Raw genomic sequence first — 20,195 nt, 5'->3', positions numbered from 1 at the left:
AGAATACCAATGTCAGGGAAAACAACACATTTCTTCTTCGACAATCACTCGCTAACGAGTATGATTGTCCACCCAAGAAACTCCATGTCACTAGTCATGGGTTCTGTGGATCCTTGCGTAGCTGGTGAGCCTGATCCTTCGACCACACATTTAGCAGGTATTTCCGGAATCCTTGGATTCTGGATCGCTGGTATTCCTTTTTCAGACTCCTTTTCCGGGCCTCATTTGCTGTTGGAATTGTGTCCCTTCAATTAGGATGTTCCTCCAAGTAGGTTGTTTCAGAGCCAGGGTCTCCCGGGTGTTGACATTGATGTTGCATTTCTTGAGGTAAGCCTTCAGGGTGTCTTTGAAGCACTTCTTTTTCCCCGTCTTGTTCAGACCCTTCCTTGAGCTGGGCGAAGAAGATTTGCTTTGACAGTCGGGACTAGAGTGCTGATTGTCATCTAGTATCAAGTTGTTGTTTCTCCTGACGTTGTTTCTCCTGACATTGGCATTCTTGCGGACTGGCCTGACGAGTGCAAGACAAAAAACTTCAACAAAATAAAATGACTTTCCCCCCCCGCCACCCCCAAGCAAAACTCAAGTTCTGTACTACCAAATAACTATTGGACCATAAATTGATTAATTAATTAACTCGCATCGCTGCATGGTGTGAAATTGGGAAGGGAAGGTTCCCAATGTCACATCATCTGATCAGTGCTGGACATGTCTCAGTGTCCTAGCACTTGCACCTTCCAACTCTAAACACCTAGTACTTAAAAACACATTCAAAACTCTCATAACCACCAGAATCCTCCCTGCACTTATTCTTCTTGTAGATTTTATGATCTCAAAAGGGAATAAGGGAGACACTTAGATGCCACAAATGAAATCACTGAAAATGCAAGGCACAGGACATTCTCCCAGTTAACTTGGGTAATGTCTTCTGCTGCAGCTAAAAGTATCATTGACGGCAGAGGACAGTGGATGGGAGCCTAGTCCTTCAATATAACATACAGAAGCGAAATGAGGAAGATGATTTTCATGGAAGCTGATACTTGTTCAATACTTATTCAAATCAGGGAGTGGGGAGTAAAGAGCTCTGCAGAGTGCTGGATTTAAAGTTTAATCCGGGTCTAGAGAGTGAATGTTGGAACAGAGGGATTTGCCTTAATTACAGTATTTGAAGTTTTGCAAATGAAGATGGTATTCTTTAAACAGCAAATTGGGGAGTGGGGATGGTGGAAAGGGGCCACTGCATTTAATACGGAGGAAGGATGATAAAATACAAGGTGACTTTAGTAAACTTGCAGAATATTGTGATGAATGTTCTTTAAACAACAAATTGGGGAGGGGGGTGGTGGGAAGGGGCAACTGTAGTTAATACAGAGGAAGAATGATAAAACACACGGTGACTTTAGTAAATGTGATGAATGTAGGAATTTCAGATATATATTATATGCATTTGATTCAGTAAAGGGTAAAAGCCTGGGTATGAATATTGCAATAATGTTTTTAAAAATCATGATTTGCAAGACAACTGGGCTTTTTGGGAGCCAAAGATGCAATTACAGCATCATAAAAGTTTGGGCGAATGGGTTTTTGTTTATATTAAGAGGGTCCTCTGCGGAGTAGTTAATTCGAGACATGGTGTTCAGTGTAGTGAGATGATATAGTTAATGGGAGGAGCCAGACTAAGAAGCAGGCAGGTGTCATTGATTCAGTTTTAGTATGAGGCTGAAAGGCAAGCCAATAAGGTTTTCTGAAGAAATACAGCTAGAGATTCTGCCTTGTTCGGACAGGGTGTCGGTCTTTTCCTTGAAAGCAGTCTCAAGATCTCTCTTTGTCAAAGTGGAATATTCAAGACATCTCTGTACAGCAAGTATTCCTGAGTGCTAACTGTATTCAAAAGTGGCTGAGATGGATTTATTGTTCGAGTGGAAATAAAGATAGCAGTTAAGGGTTACAGTGTCATTGTATAGATTATCATTGTTTAAAGGGTAATTATAAGATATTTTCTTATATGATGTTAAAGATATTTTAATACTGTGTTAAGTAATAATGTTTGTTTCGTTATACCATATCCCTATTTTAGGTGAAATCACTCCTGGAGCGAGGTATCTTTTCCTCATAGTCTCACAAAATTAAAATAAAACATTGGGGTTTCTGTCCAGTATCCTAGTCACTGTTGGGGTCTCGTCTGGGATTATAATAGTATGTAAATGAAAAATGAATTTCAAATGAGAGATTTGCAGCACATTTTGATAGGAGGAAAAAGAAGGTTACGTCAATAAGGAGGTGATTTGGATAAGATGGTAAGAAATAGGAGCAGGAGTGCAGCATATAACCCATTCAACATGATCATGGTCTGATCTTCTGCCTAAATATGGTTTCCCGTCTGATCCCTATATCCCTTAATTCCCTGAGAAATCGAATATCTACTGATCCCAATTTTGAATAATTCGATGCTGGAGAATTCCAAATATTCAGAACTGAATCGTATCAGACCTAAATGGTCCACCTCTTAACTCCGGAGCCTGTGCCTACATTCTTTAATCCCCAGTCAAGGGAAACACCCTCACTATCCACCTTGTCAAGCCCTTTAAAATCTTGCATATTCCAATGCGGATCTCATTCTTCCAAATTAAATAGGTTATTGGACCAATTTCATCAGTCTCTCATCACAGGACAACTTGCTCAACCCAGGAACCAATCTAGTGAACCTTCGTTCAAGAAAAGCCAACATCCCATTTGCCACCTCTAGCTGGTGTAGCTCAGTGGGCTAGACAGCTGGTTTGTGATGCAGAACAAGGTCAGCAGCGCGGGTTCAATTCCCATACCAGCTTACCCGAACAGGTGCCAGAACATGGTGACTAGGGGCTTTTCACAGTAACTTCATACTTGTGACAACAAAAGATTATTTATCTGCATGCTAAGTTTGTGTTCCTCATATGAATACCCTCTAGTCCCTTAGAATTTCAAACATTTAGATAAAGTTTCACAGCTTTTAAAATATATTCTGTTTTTCTATTCTTATAGTCAACAAGAATCTGCTACCTTGTTGCCCACTCACTTGACCTGTCTCTTTGCTCCCCCTCACAGTTTAACTGCCTTTATATATTCATTACTTCGAGAGTCTTCGTCTAAGTCACTGATATAGATTGTAAATAGCTGAGGCCCCAGCACTGATCCTTGTTGTATTCTATAGCATGTCAAATTGGAAAAGTCTCTCCATCCCTACAGACAACTTGCTGTCCGTTAACCAATCCTTCATTCAAGTATTGCCCTCAGCTCCATGAACCCTGAACACATTTATAAACCTTGTATGGCAACTTTTCGAATGTCCTTCAGAAATCAAAATACTGGTTTCCCTTTCTTTACCTACCAGGTAAAATCGCAAAGATTTGAGTAAATTTGTCAAACACAACTTCACTTCCATGAAATCTCAATGACTTTGACTGATCATACCATGATTTTCTAAGTGCATTGTTAAGACTCCCCAAATCATAGATTCCAGCATTTTCCCAACAACTGCTCCAGTCCCCCATTTTCTCAAATCACCTTTCTGGAATAGAATTATATTTGCTGGCTTCCCAAATGCTGGAACCATTCTAGAATCTAAGGGATGTAGGAAAATCAGGGCATCAACTATTGCTGCTACTATTTGTGAAAGTCCAGGACGTGATCCAACCAGTCCAGGAGATTTGTTGTTTAGTCCTTCAGTTTCTCTAATATTTTTTCTGTGCTGATAATTTAATAAGTTCCTCACTCTTATTAGCCTCTTGGTTACTCTACCATTTCTAATATTCAGTCATTGAAAACTGACAAAATATTGGTTTAACATTTTGGCCATTTTCTCATTCTCTGTTAATTCTCCTGATTCTGCCTCTCAAGGACCAACGTTTATACTTTACCCATTTTTTTCCTATACTTATAAACTCTCACGCCTTGGAAAGTAATCTGAATGGGTACAGAAAACAAAAGCGAAGGGATCAAATAAGTAGCAACAGAGGTTAAAGACCATAAAAATGTGATCAAATCACAGGGATTTAATTATATTTTATTTGTTAATTGGGTGTGAGCATCACTGACAAGGCTTCAATTATTGTCCATCCTTTCTAGAGGAATAAGACTGAAAACACATGTTTCGTTAAATTTAGATTGTACAAGAATACTGTGCAAAGTTCTAGCCCCTACATGCTTTTTGCAATACGCAGACGGTCAGGAGGTACAAGGTTTACAAGAACAATACCAGAACTGAGGAAAACCATGGGGAAAGACTGAACGGACTGTGGTTCTTTTCCCCAGAAAAGATGGGGATGACCTGATAGACAGCTTAAAATTGAATGCAAACAGAAAATGCTGGAAATAGTCAACAAGTGGAGAAAAATTAAAGAGTTAACATTTCAGATCCATGATCCTTCACCAGGTCATCAATCTGAAACGTTAACATTGAAGGCAGTGGCATAGTGATATTGTCACTGGACTAGTAAACCAGCGACCCAGAGTAATGCTCTGGGGACACAGGTTCAAATCCCGCCACTGCAGATGGTGACATTTGAATTCAATAAATATCTGGAATTAAAAGGCTAATGATGACCATGAAACCATTGTCGAATGTCAGAAAAACCCATCTGGCTCACTAATGTCCTTCAGGGGAAGAGATCTGTCTTTACCTGGTCTGGCCTACATGTGACTCCAGACCCACAGCAATGTGGTTGACTCTAACTGCCCCCTCAAGGGCAATTAGGAATGGGCAATTAATGCTGGCACAGCCTGCGATGCCCACGTCCTATGAACGAATACAAAAAAAGGATGCTACCTGACCTGTTGAGGAGACAATACAAGAGTTAGGAGCAGGAGCGGACCATACAGCCCGTCGAGCTTGCTCGGTCTTCAATACGATCATGGCTGATCCTGGCTTCAACTCCACTTTCCCAACTGCTCCCCATATCCTTGGTTCTTCGAGAACAAAAATCTGTCTATCTCCAGCCTTAAATATATCCAACGAAGGAGCAACAGCAACACACTGGCATTTCCAGCATTCTCTGTTTTTAACTGCAGATTTCCAGCATCTGCAGTATTTTATTTCTGTGTTAAAATTGAATGTTTGTTTCCAATTGTTAGCGAGTCCAAAACGAAGCCCGTAAATGCAAGATAATCACTAATAAACCCAACATGGAGGGAATTCAGTTGAAACTGCTTTGCAAAGAAAGTGGAAAATGTAACCACATGGAGTATTTATTACAAATAGCAGGGATGTCTTTCCGGGAAGCTAGATAAAGACAAGGAAGAAAGGAACAGGAGCTATGTTGATAAGGTTAGATAGAATTTGCGTGGTGCATGAACACCAGCATGAACTGTTTCTGTGCAATAGATTCTACGTAATGCTTCAAAAAGAAATCCCCCCCCACCCCGACACATATGCCTCCATCATCCATCAGCTATGCTCCTGTAGGAAAGACAAGTTAATCGAGGTGAAAACATTCAGAGAGTCAATCGGTTGTGACTATTACGTAGATGTACAGATTCAGGCAAAAGTACATTTTGTTACATTAGGACAAAGTCACTTATGCACTGCTGAAAGAAAAAGAGACAAACTGTCAAAGCTTTCCATCTTGCACTCATCAGGACAGATTTGCAAGAATACCACTTACAAAAGTTTTTTTTTGTAAATTTAGAGTACCCAATTATATATATTTTTCCAATTAAGGGGCAATTTAGCATGGCCAATCCACCTAACCTGCACATTGTTTGGGTTGTGGGGGTGAAACCCACACAGACACGGGGAGAATATGAAAACTCCATACGGACAGTGACTCAGGGCCAGGATTCGAACCCGGGTCCTCAGCACCGCAGTCGCAGTGCTAACCACTGCGCCACCGTGCTGCCCCTATAAAAAGGTATTCTTGCTTCAACAACGTCTCTTATTTTCAGCAACACGAGTTCTGGACTACCAAATGAATATTCACTTACAAACACCTTTTGGAGATTGGTTTTTCATGCAATATTACCTTGTTGCACATTGTGGCAGCACTGATGTGCCCATATCTCTAAAATTATTGCCTGTAACTAGCCTCGTGATACAAGAGGAAAAGGCTTAGTTGATCTGCCCTGCAGATACTCTTATTCCTCTGCAGGAAACAGCACATCATGGCTGGCCACACCGACCTCACAGCTCAGCTGAAATCATGGGGAATGATGGTTTATAAGCGGCAGGAAAATAAATTTGTTCCGGTCTCGAGTTGTGTTTTGCCTTGTATCTTAAAAACAGGTTATTTAATTTGTCTCAGACCATGCAATGACAGCGAGGAAAAGTAACATTTTAGAATTACCTTAGTGGCATACGTGGGTTTATCGACAGCTTCGTCACCAATGTAAAAGTCAAGGTCATCGACTCCGCGCACCAATCTCCGCTGTGCATGGTCACCTACCTTGGCTGATTCTTTGATAGCAATACCTGGCAAGATAGAAAAATGCAGGAGGTCAATTAAAAACTGCATGCAATCAATCAATTACACCCACCTTAAGTACAGTTAATGCATTACCCTTTTTGCAATTTGGCAACCTCTTAAAAAGCTAATGGCTCAAAGTAACCATGGCAACTAATGTACATGAATGTTGGAAACCAGCAGTAACTACTGGATATCTTAGATGTGCAGTTTAGTTTAGTAACTAGAATCTTTGATTTTGTTAAAGGGGCAAGGTTTTCAACCGGATGCAGTTGGGAAAGATAGAAACAAAGTGACTGCACATGCTCAAACCTCTCAGTAACAATATAATGTGCATCAAAATGATCTGTCACAGAGATGTGCGCGTAAACAATTATTCAAGAGATGGACGTCTTAAGAAAAATGAAAATTTTGCAGTCTTTCATGGGGAAAATCAGAACAATAATTTTTTTTTAAATTCCTGTAAAGCCCTTACAAACTGCATGAAATCGCCAAACTGATATCTTTAGAAGCATAAAATCATACATCACAGGTGGGCATTGAGCCCATCATTCCTCTGCGAGCCCTTTGAAAGAGCTGTCCAATTCATCCCTCTTCGCGGTTTCCCCATAACGCTGTAAAGTGTTTCTCTTCAATATTTATTCAACACCCTTTTGAAAGTTTTTACTGCACCAGCTTCCTACCACCCGCTTTCAGGCAGTCCATTCCAGGAGACAACAAAGTGTTTTTTTTTTTTAAAAAAAGGTTCTAGTTCTTTTGCCCCTCACCAAATCTGTGCCCTCTGGTACCTCCGGTTATCACCCCCTCTGCCATTGGCAACACCGTTTCTTATTTACTGCATCAAAGCCATTCATGATTTGATTATAGAATCAAAACAGTGCAGAAGGCAGCTATTCGGCCCATGGCATCCATGGTAGCTCACTGCTAGAGCAACTCCCCTAGTCCCACTCCCCACCTTTTCCCTATGGCTCTGTAAACATTGTTCTTCCGATATTTTCCAATTCAGTTTTGAAAGCCCCAGCTGAGGAGACCTTGAACACAAATTCCAGGATTCTAGATCCTACCCACTCACTGCGTAAATGCTTCTTCCTCTTGTTGCTGCTTCTTTAGTCCAATCACCTTAAAATCAGTGGCCCATTGCTTCTTGATCCTGCCAGCAATGGCAACAGTTTCTCCCTTTCTACTCTGTCCAGACCCCTCGTGATTTTCAACACCTCTATCAAATCTCTTCTTAGTCTTCTCTTCACCAAAACAGTCCCAGCTTTTGAACACAGGTAGAGAGGCAGTGGTTCAGTTATACAGGGCATAAGTGATACCACACCTGGATAACCGTGTACAATATTGGTCTCCTTATTCATGGAAGAATGCAAATGCGTCGGAAGCAGTTCAGAGAAGGCTCACTGAACTAATATCTGGGATGGATGGACTGTCTTATGAGGAAAGATTGGACAAGCTAGGCTTATATTCACTGGAGTTCAGAAGAGTAAGGGTGACTTGATCAAAACACAAGATCCTGAGGCGTCCTGAAAGGATAAATGTGGAAAGGACACTCCCTCTTATGGGAGAATCTAGTACTCGGGTCACTGTTTAAAAATAAAGAGTCACCAATTTAGGTCCCAGAAATGGGGAGAATTTCTTTCTCCCAGAGGGTTGAGTGTCTTTAACAGCGCAGTACAGGCCCTTCGGCCCTCGATGTTGCGCCGACCTGTGAAACCACTCTAAAGCCCATCTACACTATTCCCTTATCATCCATATGTCTATCCAATGACCATTTGAATGCCCTTAGTGTTGGCGAGTCCACTACTGTTGCAGGCAGGGCATTCCACGCCCTTACTACTCTCTGAGTAAAGAACCTACCTCTGACATCTGTCTTATATCTATCTCCCCTCAATTTAAAGCTATGTCCCCTCGTGCTAGACATCACCATCTGAGGAAAAAGGCTCTCACTGTCCACCCTATCCAATCCTCTGATCATCTTGTATGCCTCAATTAAGTCACCTCTTAACCTTCTTCTCTCCAACGAAAACAGCCTCAAGTCCCTCAGCCTTTCTTCATAGGATCTTCCCTCCATACCAGGCAACATTCTGGTAAATCTCCTCTGCACCCTTTCCAATGCTTCCACATCCTTCCTATAATGCGGCGACCAGAATTGCACGCAATACTCCAAATGCAGCCGTACCAGAGTTTTGTACAGCTGCAACATGACCTCATGGCTCCGAAACTCAATCCCTCTACCAATAAAAGCTAACACACCATACGCCTTCTTAACAACCCTCTCAACCCTGGCAACTTTCAGGGATCTATGTACATGGACATCGAGATCTCTCTGCTCATCCACACTGCCAAGAATCTTACCATTAGCCCAGTATTCTGTCTTCCTGTTATTCCTTCCAAAATGAATCACCTCACACTTTTCTGCATTAAACTCCATTTGCCACCTCTCAGCCCAGCGCTGCAGCTTATCTATGTCCCTCTGTAACTTGTAACATCCTTCTGCACTGTCCACAACTCCACCGACTTTAGTGTCATCTGCAAATTTACTCACCCATCCTTCTACGCCCTCCTCCAGGTCATTTATAAAAATGACAAACAGCAGTGGCCCCAAAACAGATCCTTGTGGTACACCACTAGTAACTGGACTCCAGTCTGAACATTTCCCATCAACCACCACCCTTTGTCTTCTTCCAGCTAGCCAATTTCTGATCCAAACTGCTAAATCACCCTGAATCCCATGTCTCCGTATTTTCTGCAGTAGCCTACCGTGGGGAACCTTATCAAACGCTTTACTGAAATCCATATACACCACATCAACTGCTTTACTCTCATCCACCTGTTTGGTCACCTTCTCAAAGAACTCAATAAGGTTTGTGAGGCACGACCTACCCTTCACAAAACCATGTTGACTATCTCTAATCAAATTATTCCTTTCCAGATGATTATACATCCTATCTCTTATAAACCTTTCCATGATTTTGCCCACAACAGAAGTCAGGCTCACTGGTCTACAGTTACCGGGGTTGTCTCTACTCCCCTTCTTGAACAAGGGGACAACATTTGCTATCCTCCAGTCTTCTGGCACTATTCCTGTAGACAAAGATGACTTAAAGATCAAAGCCAAAGATGACTTAAAGATCAAAGCCAAAGGCTCAGCAATTTCCTCCATAGCTTCCCAGAGAATCCTTGATCCTACCTGCCAAAGACTTCTCATGTCCCCTCCTGGCTCTTCTTAGCTCTCTCGTTAGGTCCTTCCTAGCTAACGTGGAACTCTCGAGCGCCCTAACTGAACCTTCATGTCTCACCTTTACATAAGCCTCCTTCTTCCTCTTGACAAGTGTTTCGACTGCTAATTCTCTTCTTTGGAATTCTCTTCCTCCAAAGGTGGCGGAAGCAGAACCTTTGAATATTTTTAAGGCAGAGCCAGAGAGATTCTTGATAAGCAAGGGGTGAAAGGTTATCAGAGGTAGGCGGGAAGGTGGAGTTGAGGTTACAATCAGTTCACTATAATCTTACAGAGTAGGGTCGAAGGACTGAGTGGCTGACTCCTAACCCTAACACAAGTGTTGGCATGTCCGGATGTTCTCCAATCTATCCATTTAACTACAATTCTTTACCCCAGGAACTATTCTCCCTTCATTCTCTCTAATGCCTTCACATTCTTCCTAAAGTGCGGTTGCCAGTATGGAACACAATACTCCAGTTGAGGCCGAACCAGTGTTTTATAAAAATGTGTTTTCATAACTTGCTTGCTGTACTCCACATGAACCACATTCTCAACCTGCTCGATCACCTTCAAATGACTTCTACATGTATACCCAGGTCCCTCTGTTCCCTCACCCCCTTCAGAATTGTACTCTTGTTTTATATTGCCTCTCCTCATTCTTCCCACCAAAATGACTCACTTCACTGCATTCAATTGTATCGCCCCATTTCACTAGCATATGTCCCATTGAAGCTCATCACTATCCTCCTCACAGTTCACTGCACTTCCAAAGTTCTGGATCAGCTGCAAATTTTGAAATTGCACACTCTAGTCTCAATCTTTAATATCTAATCAGGAAAAGCAGATGCCCTAAAGCTGGTTCTGCAGGAACTACCAGACCAAAAAAATTGTTCACCGTTGCTCTCAATATTCAGTCACTCAACCAGTTTCATATCCATGCTGTTGCTGCCCCTTTTATTCCATCCCCTTGACAAGCCTGTTATGATACTTTACCAGATGTCTTTTGGAAGTGAATGTACATCACATCAGCCCATTATCCTCATCATCTCTCGGTTACCGCATTGATAAACTCAAGCAAGTTAGACAAATATGATGTTCTTTTAACAGATTAGTGCTGGCTTTCCTTAATTTTGTCCCAAATTATCATTTCTAAAGTTTCCCCACCACCCAGGTTTAAACTGACTGACCTGTAGTCACTGGCCTCATACTTGCACATTTTCTTGAAGAATGGTGTACTCTCTCCTGTTTTCTGGTACCACTCCTGCATCGAAGGAGGATTGGACGATTATGACCAGTGCCTCCGCAATTCCCACCCTTACCTCCCTCAGTATCGTTGGATACATCTCATCTGATCCTGATGTCTTATCAACTTTAGGTTTAACTTGAGGCAGCCTATCTAATACCTCCTCTGTATCACTTTTAACCCACCAAGTAACTCAAATGCTTCCTCTTCATTTTCACTAGGAAAGCATACTCCTTCTTCGTAAAGATATACAAAGTAGTCATTTACTACCTCTGCCATGCGCAGGGGTGGGGTGAGGAGGGGGTGGGGGGGAAGGAAATCAGTTTGAAGGAAGAGGAATTCCATTTGACCAAATTGATAGCTTGAGGATACAAGCTAATGATAAACCACAAGCTAAAACAGGGGTTATGGATGCAGAGGGCGAAGAAATTAATGTGGAAAACATGGATAAAAAGAATGGAAGCTCCCTCTTCACTGCAAGTCTATTGAGGTGAAATTTCTTTTGGATGTCAATGTAAAGTGATCCAGAGCCAATTTGTGGCCCTTTTTACATTCTTCCCCTCCTCCACCCAAATGCCCCAGGATGTTGACTGCTGCTTAAACAAAGTGCAGCTTTAATATATAATACAAACAATCCATGACAGGTTTCAGACCCTTTGCAAGAAAGGTGTTATGGGCCAGGGTTTAGAAAACCCCAAAGTGTATCATGGAGTTCACCTGACCCACAACTTTTAATAGAGTGTGGTATGGGGAGCACACGGCCCACTTTACAGGTGTGGTACAGCAGAAATGGGAAACTATTTTTTTTTTTTTAAAAGCAAAACAATGTTTATTCTATTCTATTTAAAACATAGTGAACATCTTAGCAACCATCAATTCAAATACAACCCCCAAAGAATACAACACTAAGTAATCCTTAATAACTTCCCAAACAACATTCAGAAGACAAAAGAAGCACCTTTTAACAAAAGCACATTAGGTTTACATTCACTACTGAGAACATTTATAATTCTGAATTCACCAAATGATCAAGAGACAGTCTTTTCATGGCAGTACACCTGCTCTGTCTGGCTTCAGCCCCAACACTGAAAACAAAACTAAAACACACCCTGCAGCAAACAGCTTAAAACAAAAGCAAAAAGCTGACAGACAGCCCAGCTCCACCCACACTGACATCACTAATAAACACCCATTTCTTAAACACCCATTTCTTAAAGGTACTCTCAAATGACAAAGGTAAGGAGCAATATTTGCTCTCTTGCCTCCATCAATACAGTCCTGAAGTGGTGGTCTTGGAGGAATGAACCGGTGTGCAGGAATTGGCTCTCGGTCTTACTTTAACTCCTCTGCCTTTCTGACCATCTGTCCATTCTCAGAGGAGTGGAGCAGAGATTTTGAAATGAACTGTATGGGGTGGGGAGACAAATTTGTAACCCTATTGCCAAGGAACAGTATTCCAACATAAGGGAATTATGCCACAGACACGTTATAAATGTCACAGCAAAGAGTTCACCCAACAACCTTTGTTCTGGTACAGTCGCATTTAGATTGAAAGATGACAGAGATTATCGACAGAGTCAGTGAGCTGAAGCAGTTGCCAAATGGGTAAGAGACCATCGTAAGTCAGACTACATCCAAAAAAAAGAATCTGATCTTAGTAGCAACAATCCAGCACAGAGCTCCTACCTATGAAAGAGTAGGCCATTCAGCCCCTCCAACCTGCTTTACCATTTCATAAGATGATGGCTGGTTTGCTCGTAACCTCAACTCCACATTCCCACCTATTCCTGATAACCCATCTACTCCTCCCCCTCTACTCCCATTGCACCTCTGCCTTACAAATATTCAAAGAACTCTTCAGGAAGAGAGTTCCAAAGACTCACAACCCTCTTGAGAGAAAATCTCCATGTCGAATGGGTGGCCCCTTATTTTTAAATAGTGACCTCTAGTTCTAGACTTTCTGACACGAGGAAACACCCTCTCCACATGCACCCGATCATGACTACTCAGGATCTTATGGCGGAGTTCTCTAGCCCTTCCCCGCCGGCAGGATCTTCTCGTCCTGCCGAAGTCAACACCCGCAGCAGGTTCCCTGGGGAATGTAAATCTGCATAAACTGTGACAGGGCCGGAAGATCCCGCCAGCGGCCAATGGTGAGCTGCCTCTGCCACGGGGGTGCTGGAGAATTCCACCCGACATGTTTCAATCAAGTCCCCTCTTACTCTTATAAACTCCAGTGGGTACAAGCCGAGCCTATCCAACCTTTCCTCATGAGAGAACACACCCATTCTATTAGTGTAGTAAACCTTCTCTGACTGCTTCCAATTCATCTACATCCTTCCTTAAATAAGGACTAGAAAACCTCCGCATGTTTTCCTCTGCGGGAAATTGCTCACCATTCTGGTCCAACCGAAGTCAATAACAGTTGGCGTTGCTCGCTGGCTGCTCCACTGCAGTGGGTCACCTTTGACTAGACTGGAAGATCCCACTGGTGGGAAGGTCTGGAAAATCCCACCCAAGGTGTCCAATAACGTACACAGCACCCCAAATGTTGCCTCACCAGTACCCTATACAACTGCAGCATAACCGCCCTAATTTTGTGTTCAATTCCTCACACAAAAAGTGATAACAGTCTATTACCTTTCTTATTTACTTGCTGCATCCGAATACCAACCTTTTGCTATTCACGCACTAAGACACCCAGATCCCTCTGCATCTCAGAGCTCTACAATCTTTCAACATGCCAAAATGGACAATATCACACTTGTACTCTGTACTACAATCTACCCCTCGGAAATAACACCAGGATTCGACAAACATTGTTTCAGTTAAAATTTAGCATTTCCCCATTGAACCTGCCACTCATTAATATATTCTTGTACCGTCTCAAACAAAATAAATAGAATAAAACTTGCACAAAATACATCTTAAAGGTAACATTGTAGATAATTAAAAAGGTACACTTATAGTGCTTACATGAAGGAATGATAAATTGCGGCTCAGTGTTACCTGCGTAGCCGAGCTTTGTATACCTGTAGGAGACAGGGAATAAAAGAGTACTTCAGACTTTTCTTTAAATGTTAAAGGCAAAAATAGTGAAGGAAATGTTTCGCTTTACTGCGTTTAAAGAAACCCAAAATAGTGCCAGACGAAGCTTTGAAAACATATTCACAAAAGGTTAAAAAAAAAACTTAACATTCACTTCAGCAAATTGATCATGTAAATTGGCCTCTATTTCATACAGTGCATTAGAATAAAAGGTTTCGCTTTCATAAGAGAACAAAAAATCATTTGAGTTTCAAAAAAAAAGAGACAGGCATTTCCTTGTGACCATATCATGTAACACTCATAGAATCATATAATTTACAGTACAGAAGGAGGCCGTTCGGCCCATCGAGTCTGCACCAGTCCCCAGAAAGAGCACCCGACCTAAGCCCACACCTCCACCCTACCCCGTAACCCAGTACCCCAGCTAACGTTTTTTTTTCATAAACAAAGGTGGAATTTTACGCCCGCTTACAGAAGCAGCTGGCAGGTGGAGAAGCCCTGAATTTGAATGCCATGTTCGGGGCACCTTGCCCATCACATACCCACCTCAGCTTTCAATGGCTTTTGTCCTCATTCCTGGCACTGCTGGCATTTTAACTGCGATGGCCGATGTCCAGCCCAGCTGTGGTCAGAGGCCACACGCCCCATGGTATTCACAGCAGCACCCTCGCATTCCAAACCAGTCCCCACCCCACTGTGCCAGGATCTGCCATCCAGACTCCAGCAGACCCTGGACTTACCTGGGTCTCTGGATCAATGGCTCCTTGGCATTTGGAACTGCCTTTAGTCAATCGTGCCAATCACCTTAGACAGTTGCCTGCCAATCAACTGGCCAGCAGGGGGGGTGCCGCCAGTTTGTCAGGGCAGGTGCCTCCATTGGATACAGGGTGCCTCTCACCCCCTGCCACCCCCCCCACCCCCAGATCAGCAAAAAGACAATTGGTACAGGCACCACGAGTGGAGGTTGGAATAACCTGCAGAGTCAAAGATAATAGAGATGTCAGGAAGGGTAGAAAAGGACTATGAATATTAATGACAAAGCACACAAGATAACTGCAAAATTCTTCAAAAAGTAGTGATACAACTAGTGAACGAGGCAGACTGAGTCCTCATTCCCTCCCCCAAAACAATTAGGTCATCCAAATAGGATAGGTGTTTATCTTGCTGGGTCTCCCCTGTTTAAAACCTGACTTGTTCCAATTTAGATAGTTGCAAGTTTACATTTTTATTTAAAATAGGATACTTGAGCCAGATTCCCCCTTGAGTTTTTAAATTGCCCTTTCAGGTCAACATGAATCCTGAAAACGCAATTAACACACCACCATCAAGAAAGTACCAGTTGGTACTGAAGTAACATGCTAGGCAATGGTAGATTTGGGCCCAAGCTACTCCTCCGTGGCAAACCTGTACAATTCCCTTGGAGGTGGGCAAGTCCAGCATGCTAGGGTGTTTCTGCTGATCCCACTAATAGGAGAAAATCAACAAGAAAAAAGGAGCTTATAACAAATCACCATCATTGGAAAAACGGCATCAGGAAAACCAAATGGAACTCAAAAGACCAACAAGATTTAGGGACATGATAGCCTGAGTCCTATGGTCTTAATAAGAAGTGGCTGCATAGATGAGGGGCGTTTGGTAGTTTTTAATATTCTATCTTGCACTTTAGTCATCTGACAGAAAGATTAGGTTCAATTGATAGCAATAGCTCAAGATAAAGACCTTGGTTCAATTTAAAAATTAGAAAATAAACTAAGCAGGCTTGTCATTTGAATTGATAGAAACTATGGAAAAGACAAATTTTATTTTTCCAGTTTATTGGAGTGTTTTCACATCAACAATCACAAATCTGACAAAGGTGAAGTGCCAGTGCAAATTTGGAGAGAGCTTGGTGCTTGTGAACTGGAGGATGAAGGTCAGAGAGACTCAGAGCCCATGTAAATTAAGTGAATATTGATTGGAGAACTGGAAAAGAGAGAGCTGTGGTGAGGAAAATGGAGGGAGAATAACTGTCAGAAATAGCTTTTAGGTCTGTAGTTTTATTGCACTTAGCTTTTAATATATTTTTTAAAATCCGAGTTGAGAAGCAATAAACCAGTTCAACATTTGTTTAAAGTAAAACAGTCTCTCATAAGAGATGGGGTGGCATGGTGGCACAGTGGTTAGCACTCCTGCCTCTTGGCACCAGAGACCCGGGTTCAATTCCAACCTTGGGTGACTGGCTGTGTGGAGTTTCCTCCACATTCGCCCCGTGTCTGTGTGGGTTTCCTCCGGGTGCTCCGGTTTTCTCTCACGGGCCTAAGATGTGCAGGTTAGATGGATTGGCCATTCTAAATTATCCCGTGGGGTCCAAAGGTTAGGGGAGCTATGGGGTTATAGGGAGTGGGCCACGGTAAAATGCTCTTTCAGAGGGTTGGTGAAGGCTCGATGGGCTGAATGGCCTCCTTCTGGACTGTCGGGATTTTATTCCATGCTTCTATAGTTTAGCACAGTGGCTGGTTTAGCACAGTGGGCTAAACAGTTGGCTTGTGATGCAGAACAAGCCAAGTTCAATTTCCGTACCGGCCTCCCCGAACAGGCGCCGGAATATGGCGACTAGGGGCTTTTCACAGTAACTTCATTGAAGCCTACTGGTGACAATAAGCGATTATTATTAGTACATCCAATAATGAATTGGAGAGAAGTAGCATTTATATGTATGGTTAAAAATGTCCCATGACATTTTCCAAGGATGTTTGCAGGATTATGCAGAGATTTGGGCTAGAAATCTAAAACCTCTCACAATCCCTCTTGAGATATCCTTGTGTTTTTAACGTGTCAAATATCTTTGGGATCACAGAACAAAGCACAGAAGGAGATAATTTGCCGCATTGGTGTCTATGCTGGTCCTGTGAAGGGGCAATTAATTCACCTCCATGCCACTCCCCAGCAGCCCTGCAAATCTTTCCCACGAACATACAAAATGGGAGAAGTAGGCCATTCGACCCCTTGAGCCTGCTCCGCCATTCAATAAGATCATGGCTGATCTGTATGGGTGAAATTCCACATTCCCCATCTACCCCCCAATAATCTTTAATTCTTGTGAATCAATCTACCTCTGCCTGAAAAATATTCAGCAACCCCGCTTCCACCACCTTCTGAGGCAGAGCGTTCCAAAGTCACATAACCCTCTGAGAAAAAGATTCTCCTCGGACACGATCTACCAGCCACGTCCCGCTGGAATTGGAGAGGGAAGCAGCCGGTAAATGATGGGCGAGGCCTCCTCCGGGCTTCCCGAGGGCTCGTACACCTCGCGAAATCTAGCAATCTGGACCCTGACCACTGCAAATCAGTGAAGAAAGAAAGAAACCGGGCCTAGATACCAGAAATAACAACAGCAAACCCAATCCTGTTGACACTGCAAAGTCCTCCTTACTAGTATCTGGGGGCTTGTGCCAAAATTGGGAGGGCAACAGCCTGACATAGTCATACTCATGGAATCATACCTTATAAATAACGTCCCAGATACCACTATCACCATCCTTAGGTATACCCTGTTCCACCAACACAAGTCATACTCACAGAATCATACCTTATATATAATGTCCCAGACACTGCTATCACCAGCCCCAGGAATGTCCTGTCCTGTTCCACCAACACAATGGTATACAATCGGGAGAGAATTGCCCTGGGAGTCCTCAACATAGAGACTCAAACCCTATGAAGTCTCCTGGCATCAGTTCCTGGTGATTACCACGTACCACCCACTGTCAGCTGATGAATCAGTACTCTATGTTGAAAAACACTTGGAGGAAGCAGTGATGGCAGCAAGAGCACAATGTACTCTGGGTAGGGGACTTCAATGTCCATCACCAAGAGTGGGTCAGTCGCACCACCTACTGACCTAGCCTTAAAGGACATAGCTATTATACTGGGTCTGTGACAGGTGATGAAGGAACCAATAAGAGGACAAACATACTCCGCCTCACCCTCATTATCCTGCCTGTCGTCGATGCTCAGTCCATGACAGTATCGGTAGGAGTGACCACCACACAGTCCTCGAAGAGACAAAAGTTCCGTCTTCACATTGAAGATACCCTCCTCATGTTCGGGCAGCAGAGTTGTTAGTGCTGCTGCCTCACAGTGCCAGCGGCCTAGGTTCAATTACGGCCTTGGGTGACTGTGTGGATTTTGCACGGGTTTCCTCCAGGTCAGCTGGTTTCCTCGCATAGTCCAAAGGTATACAGTTTAGGTGGATTAGGCATGATCAATGCACAGGGTTACAAGATGGGTGGGAAAGTGGGCCGAGGTTGCTTCGAAGGGTCGGTGAAGACTCGTTGGACTGACTGGCCTCCTTCTGTATTGGATTCTATGGCGTGGCACTACCATCATGCCATCGCTTCCACCACCTTCTGAGGAAGAGAGTTCAAACGGACCAAATCTAAGCTCTGCAGTACTGCCACATCCAATTGTGAATGGTGGTAGACAATTCAAACAACTCACTGGAGGAGGAGGAGGCTCCACAAGCATCCCCATCCTCAGTGATGGAGAAGCCCAGTACATCTGTGCAAAAGAGAAGGTTGAAGCATTCGCAATCATCTCCAGCAGGAATTGCCAACTGCATGATGCATCTCGGTCTCCTTTGGAGGTCTTCAGCATCACAGGTGGCAGTCTTCAGCCAATTCGATTCACTCTACGTGATATCAAGAAACGGTTGAAGGCACTGGATACTGAAAAGGCTATGGGCCCCGACAATATTCCAGCAATAGTACTGAAGCCTTGAGCTCCAGAGCTTGCTGCGGCCCAAGCCAAAATGATCCAGTAAAGTTACAATACTGGCATCTGCCCAGCAATGCAGAAAATTGCCCAGCTATGTCCTGTACAGAAAAAACAGGACAAATCCAACCCAGCCAATTTCCACCCCATCAGTCTAATCTCAGTCATCAGTAAAATGATGGAAGGAATCATCAGTGCTACCAAGCTGCACTTGGCAATAACCTGCTCACTGCAGGGACACTCAGCTCTTGACCATTACAGCCTTTGTTCAAACATGACAAAAGAACTGAACTACAGTGGGATGGGGAGACTGATAGCCCTTGACATTAAGGCAGCATTTGATCAAGTATGGCATCAAGTTCTGGCAAAACTGGAGTCAGGGGGAAATCTCTCCACTGGTTGGATTCATAACCAGCACAAAGGAAGATAGTTGTAGTTGGAGGAGGTCAGTCATCTCTGGGACATCAGTGCAGGTGTTCCTCAGGGTAATGTACTAGGCACAACCATCTTCAGTGGCTTCATCAATGACCTTCCTTGCAACACAAGGTCAGATGTGGGGATGTTCGCTGATGATTGCACAACATTAAGTACCATTCGTGACTCCTCAGACACTGAAGCAGTCAACATGCAAATAAAGCAAAACCTGGATAATATCCAGGCTGGGGCTGACAAGTGGCAAGTAATGTTCATGCCACACAAGCACCAGGCAATGACCATCCCCAATAAGAGAGATTCAAACCATCGCCCCTGGGCAACCAATAGTATTCCCATCACTGACCCCCCCCCCCCCCCCCCAGCAACATCCTGGAGGTTACCATTGATCAGAAACAGAATTGGACTAGCCACATAAATACTGTAGCTACAAAAGCAGGTCAGAGGCCAGGAATCCTGCACAGTACACCTCCTGACTCCTCAAAGCCTGTTCACCATCTACAAGGCATAGGTCAGGAGTGGAATGGAACACTCCATTTGCCAGGATGAGTGAAGATCCAACAACACTAAAGAAGCTTAACACCACCCAGGAAAAAGCAGCCCACTTGATTGTCACTCCTTCCACAAATATTCGCTCCCTCCACCACCCATGTACAGTAGTAATAATAATCTTCCTTATTGTTACAAGTAGGCTGACATTAACACTGCAATGAAGTTACTGTGAAAATCCCCTAGTTGCCACACTATGGCACCTGTTCAGGTACACGGAGGGAGAATTCAGAATGTCCAATTCACCTAACAAGCACGTCTTTCAGGACTTCAGTAGCAGCACTGTGTACCATTTACAAAACGCCTTGCAGGAACTCACCAACTCTCCTTGGGCAGTTCCTTCCAAACCCATGACCACTCCCATCTAGAAGGACGAGGGCAGCAGATACATGGGAATACCACCACCTTTATGTTCTCTTCCATGCCACTCACCATCCTGACTTTGAAATATATCACTGTTCCTTCACTGGGTCAAAATCCTTGAACCCCCTCCCCAATAACAGGTGTACATACACCAAAT

The 20,195-nt window shown here is 43.3% G+C and overlaps 1 protein-coding gene across 4 annotated transcripts in view; it reads right to left on the bottom strand.

The window, feature by feature from the left end:
• Positions 1-20,195, bottom strand: part of actr3b (actin related protein 3B) — a 151,502-nt gene that overhangs the window by 98,739 nt on the left and 32,568 nt on the right. For 3 of the 4 annotated variants that reach the window (XM_072508188.1, XM_072508186.1, XM_072508187.1), the window contains exons 2-3: positions 13,871-13,926; positions 6,315-6,439 (exon numbers count right to left, since the gene is read on the bottom strand). In XM_072508188.1, the coding sequence (XP_072364289.1) occupies positions 6,315-6,439; positions 13,871-13,926 (181 nt within the window). The remainder of the gene's footprint in view (positions 1-6,314; positions 6,440-13,870; positions 13,927-20,195) is intronic. The other variant, XM_072508189.1, reaches the window with a different exon arrangement.

This window comes from Scyliorhinus torazame, chromosome 6 (assembly GCF_047496885.1).
Source record: "Scyliorhinus torazame isolate Kashiwa2021f chromosome 6, sScyTor2.1, whole genome shotgun sequence".
Taxonomy (NCBI): domain Eukaryota; kingdom Metazoa; phylum Chordata; class Chondrichthyes; order Carcharhiniformes; family Scyliorhinidae; genus Scyliorhinus; species Scyliorhinus torazame.
This window is presented reverse-complemented; position numbering and strand designations above follow the sequence as displayed.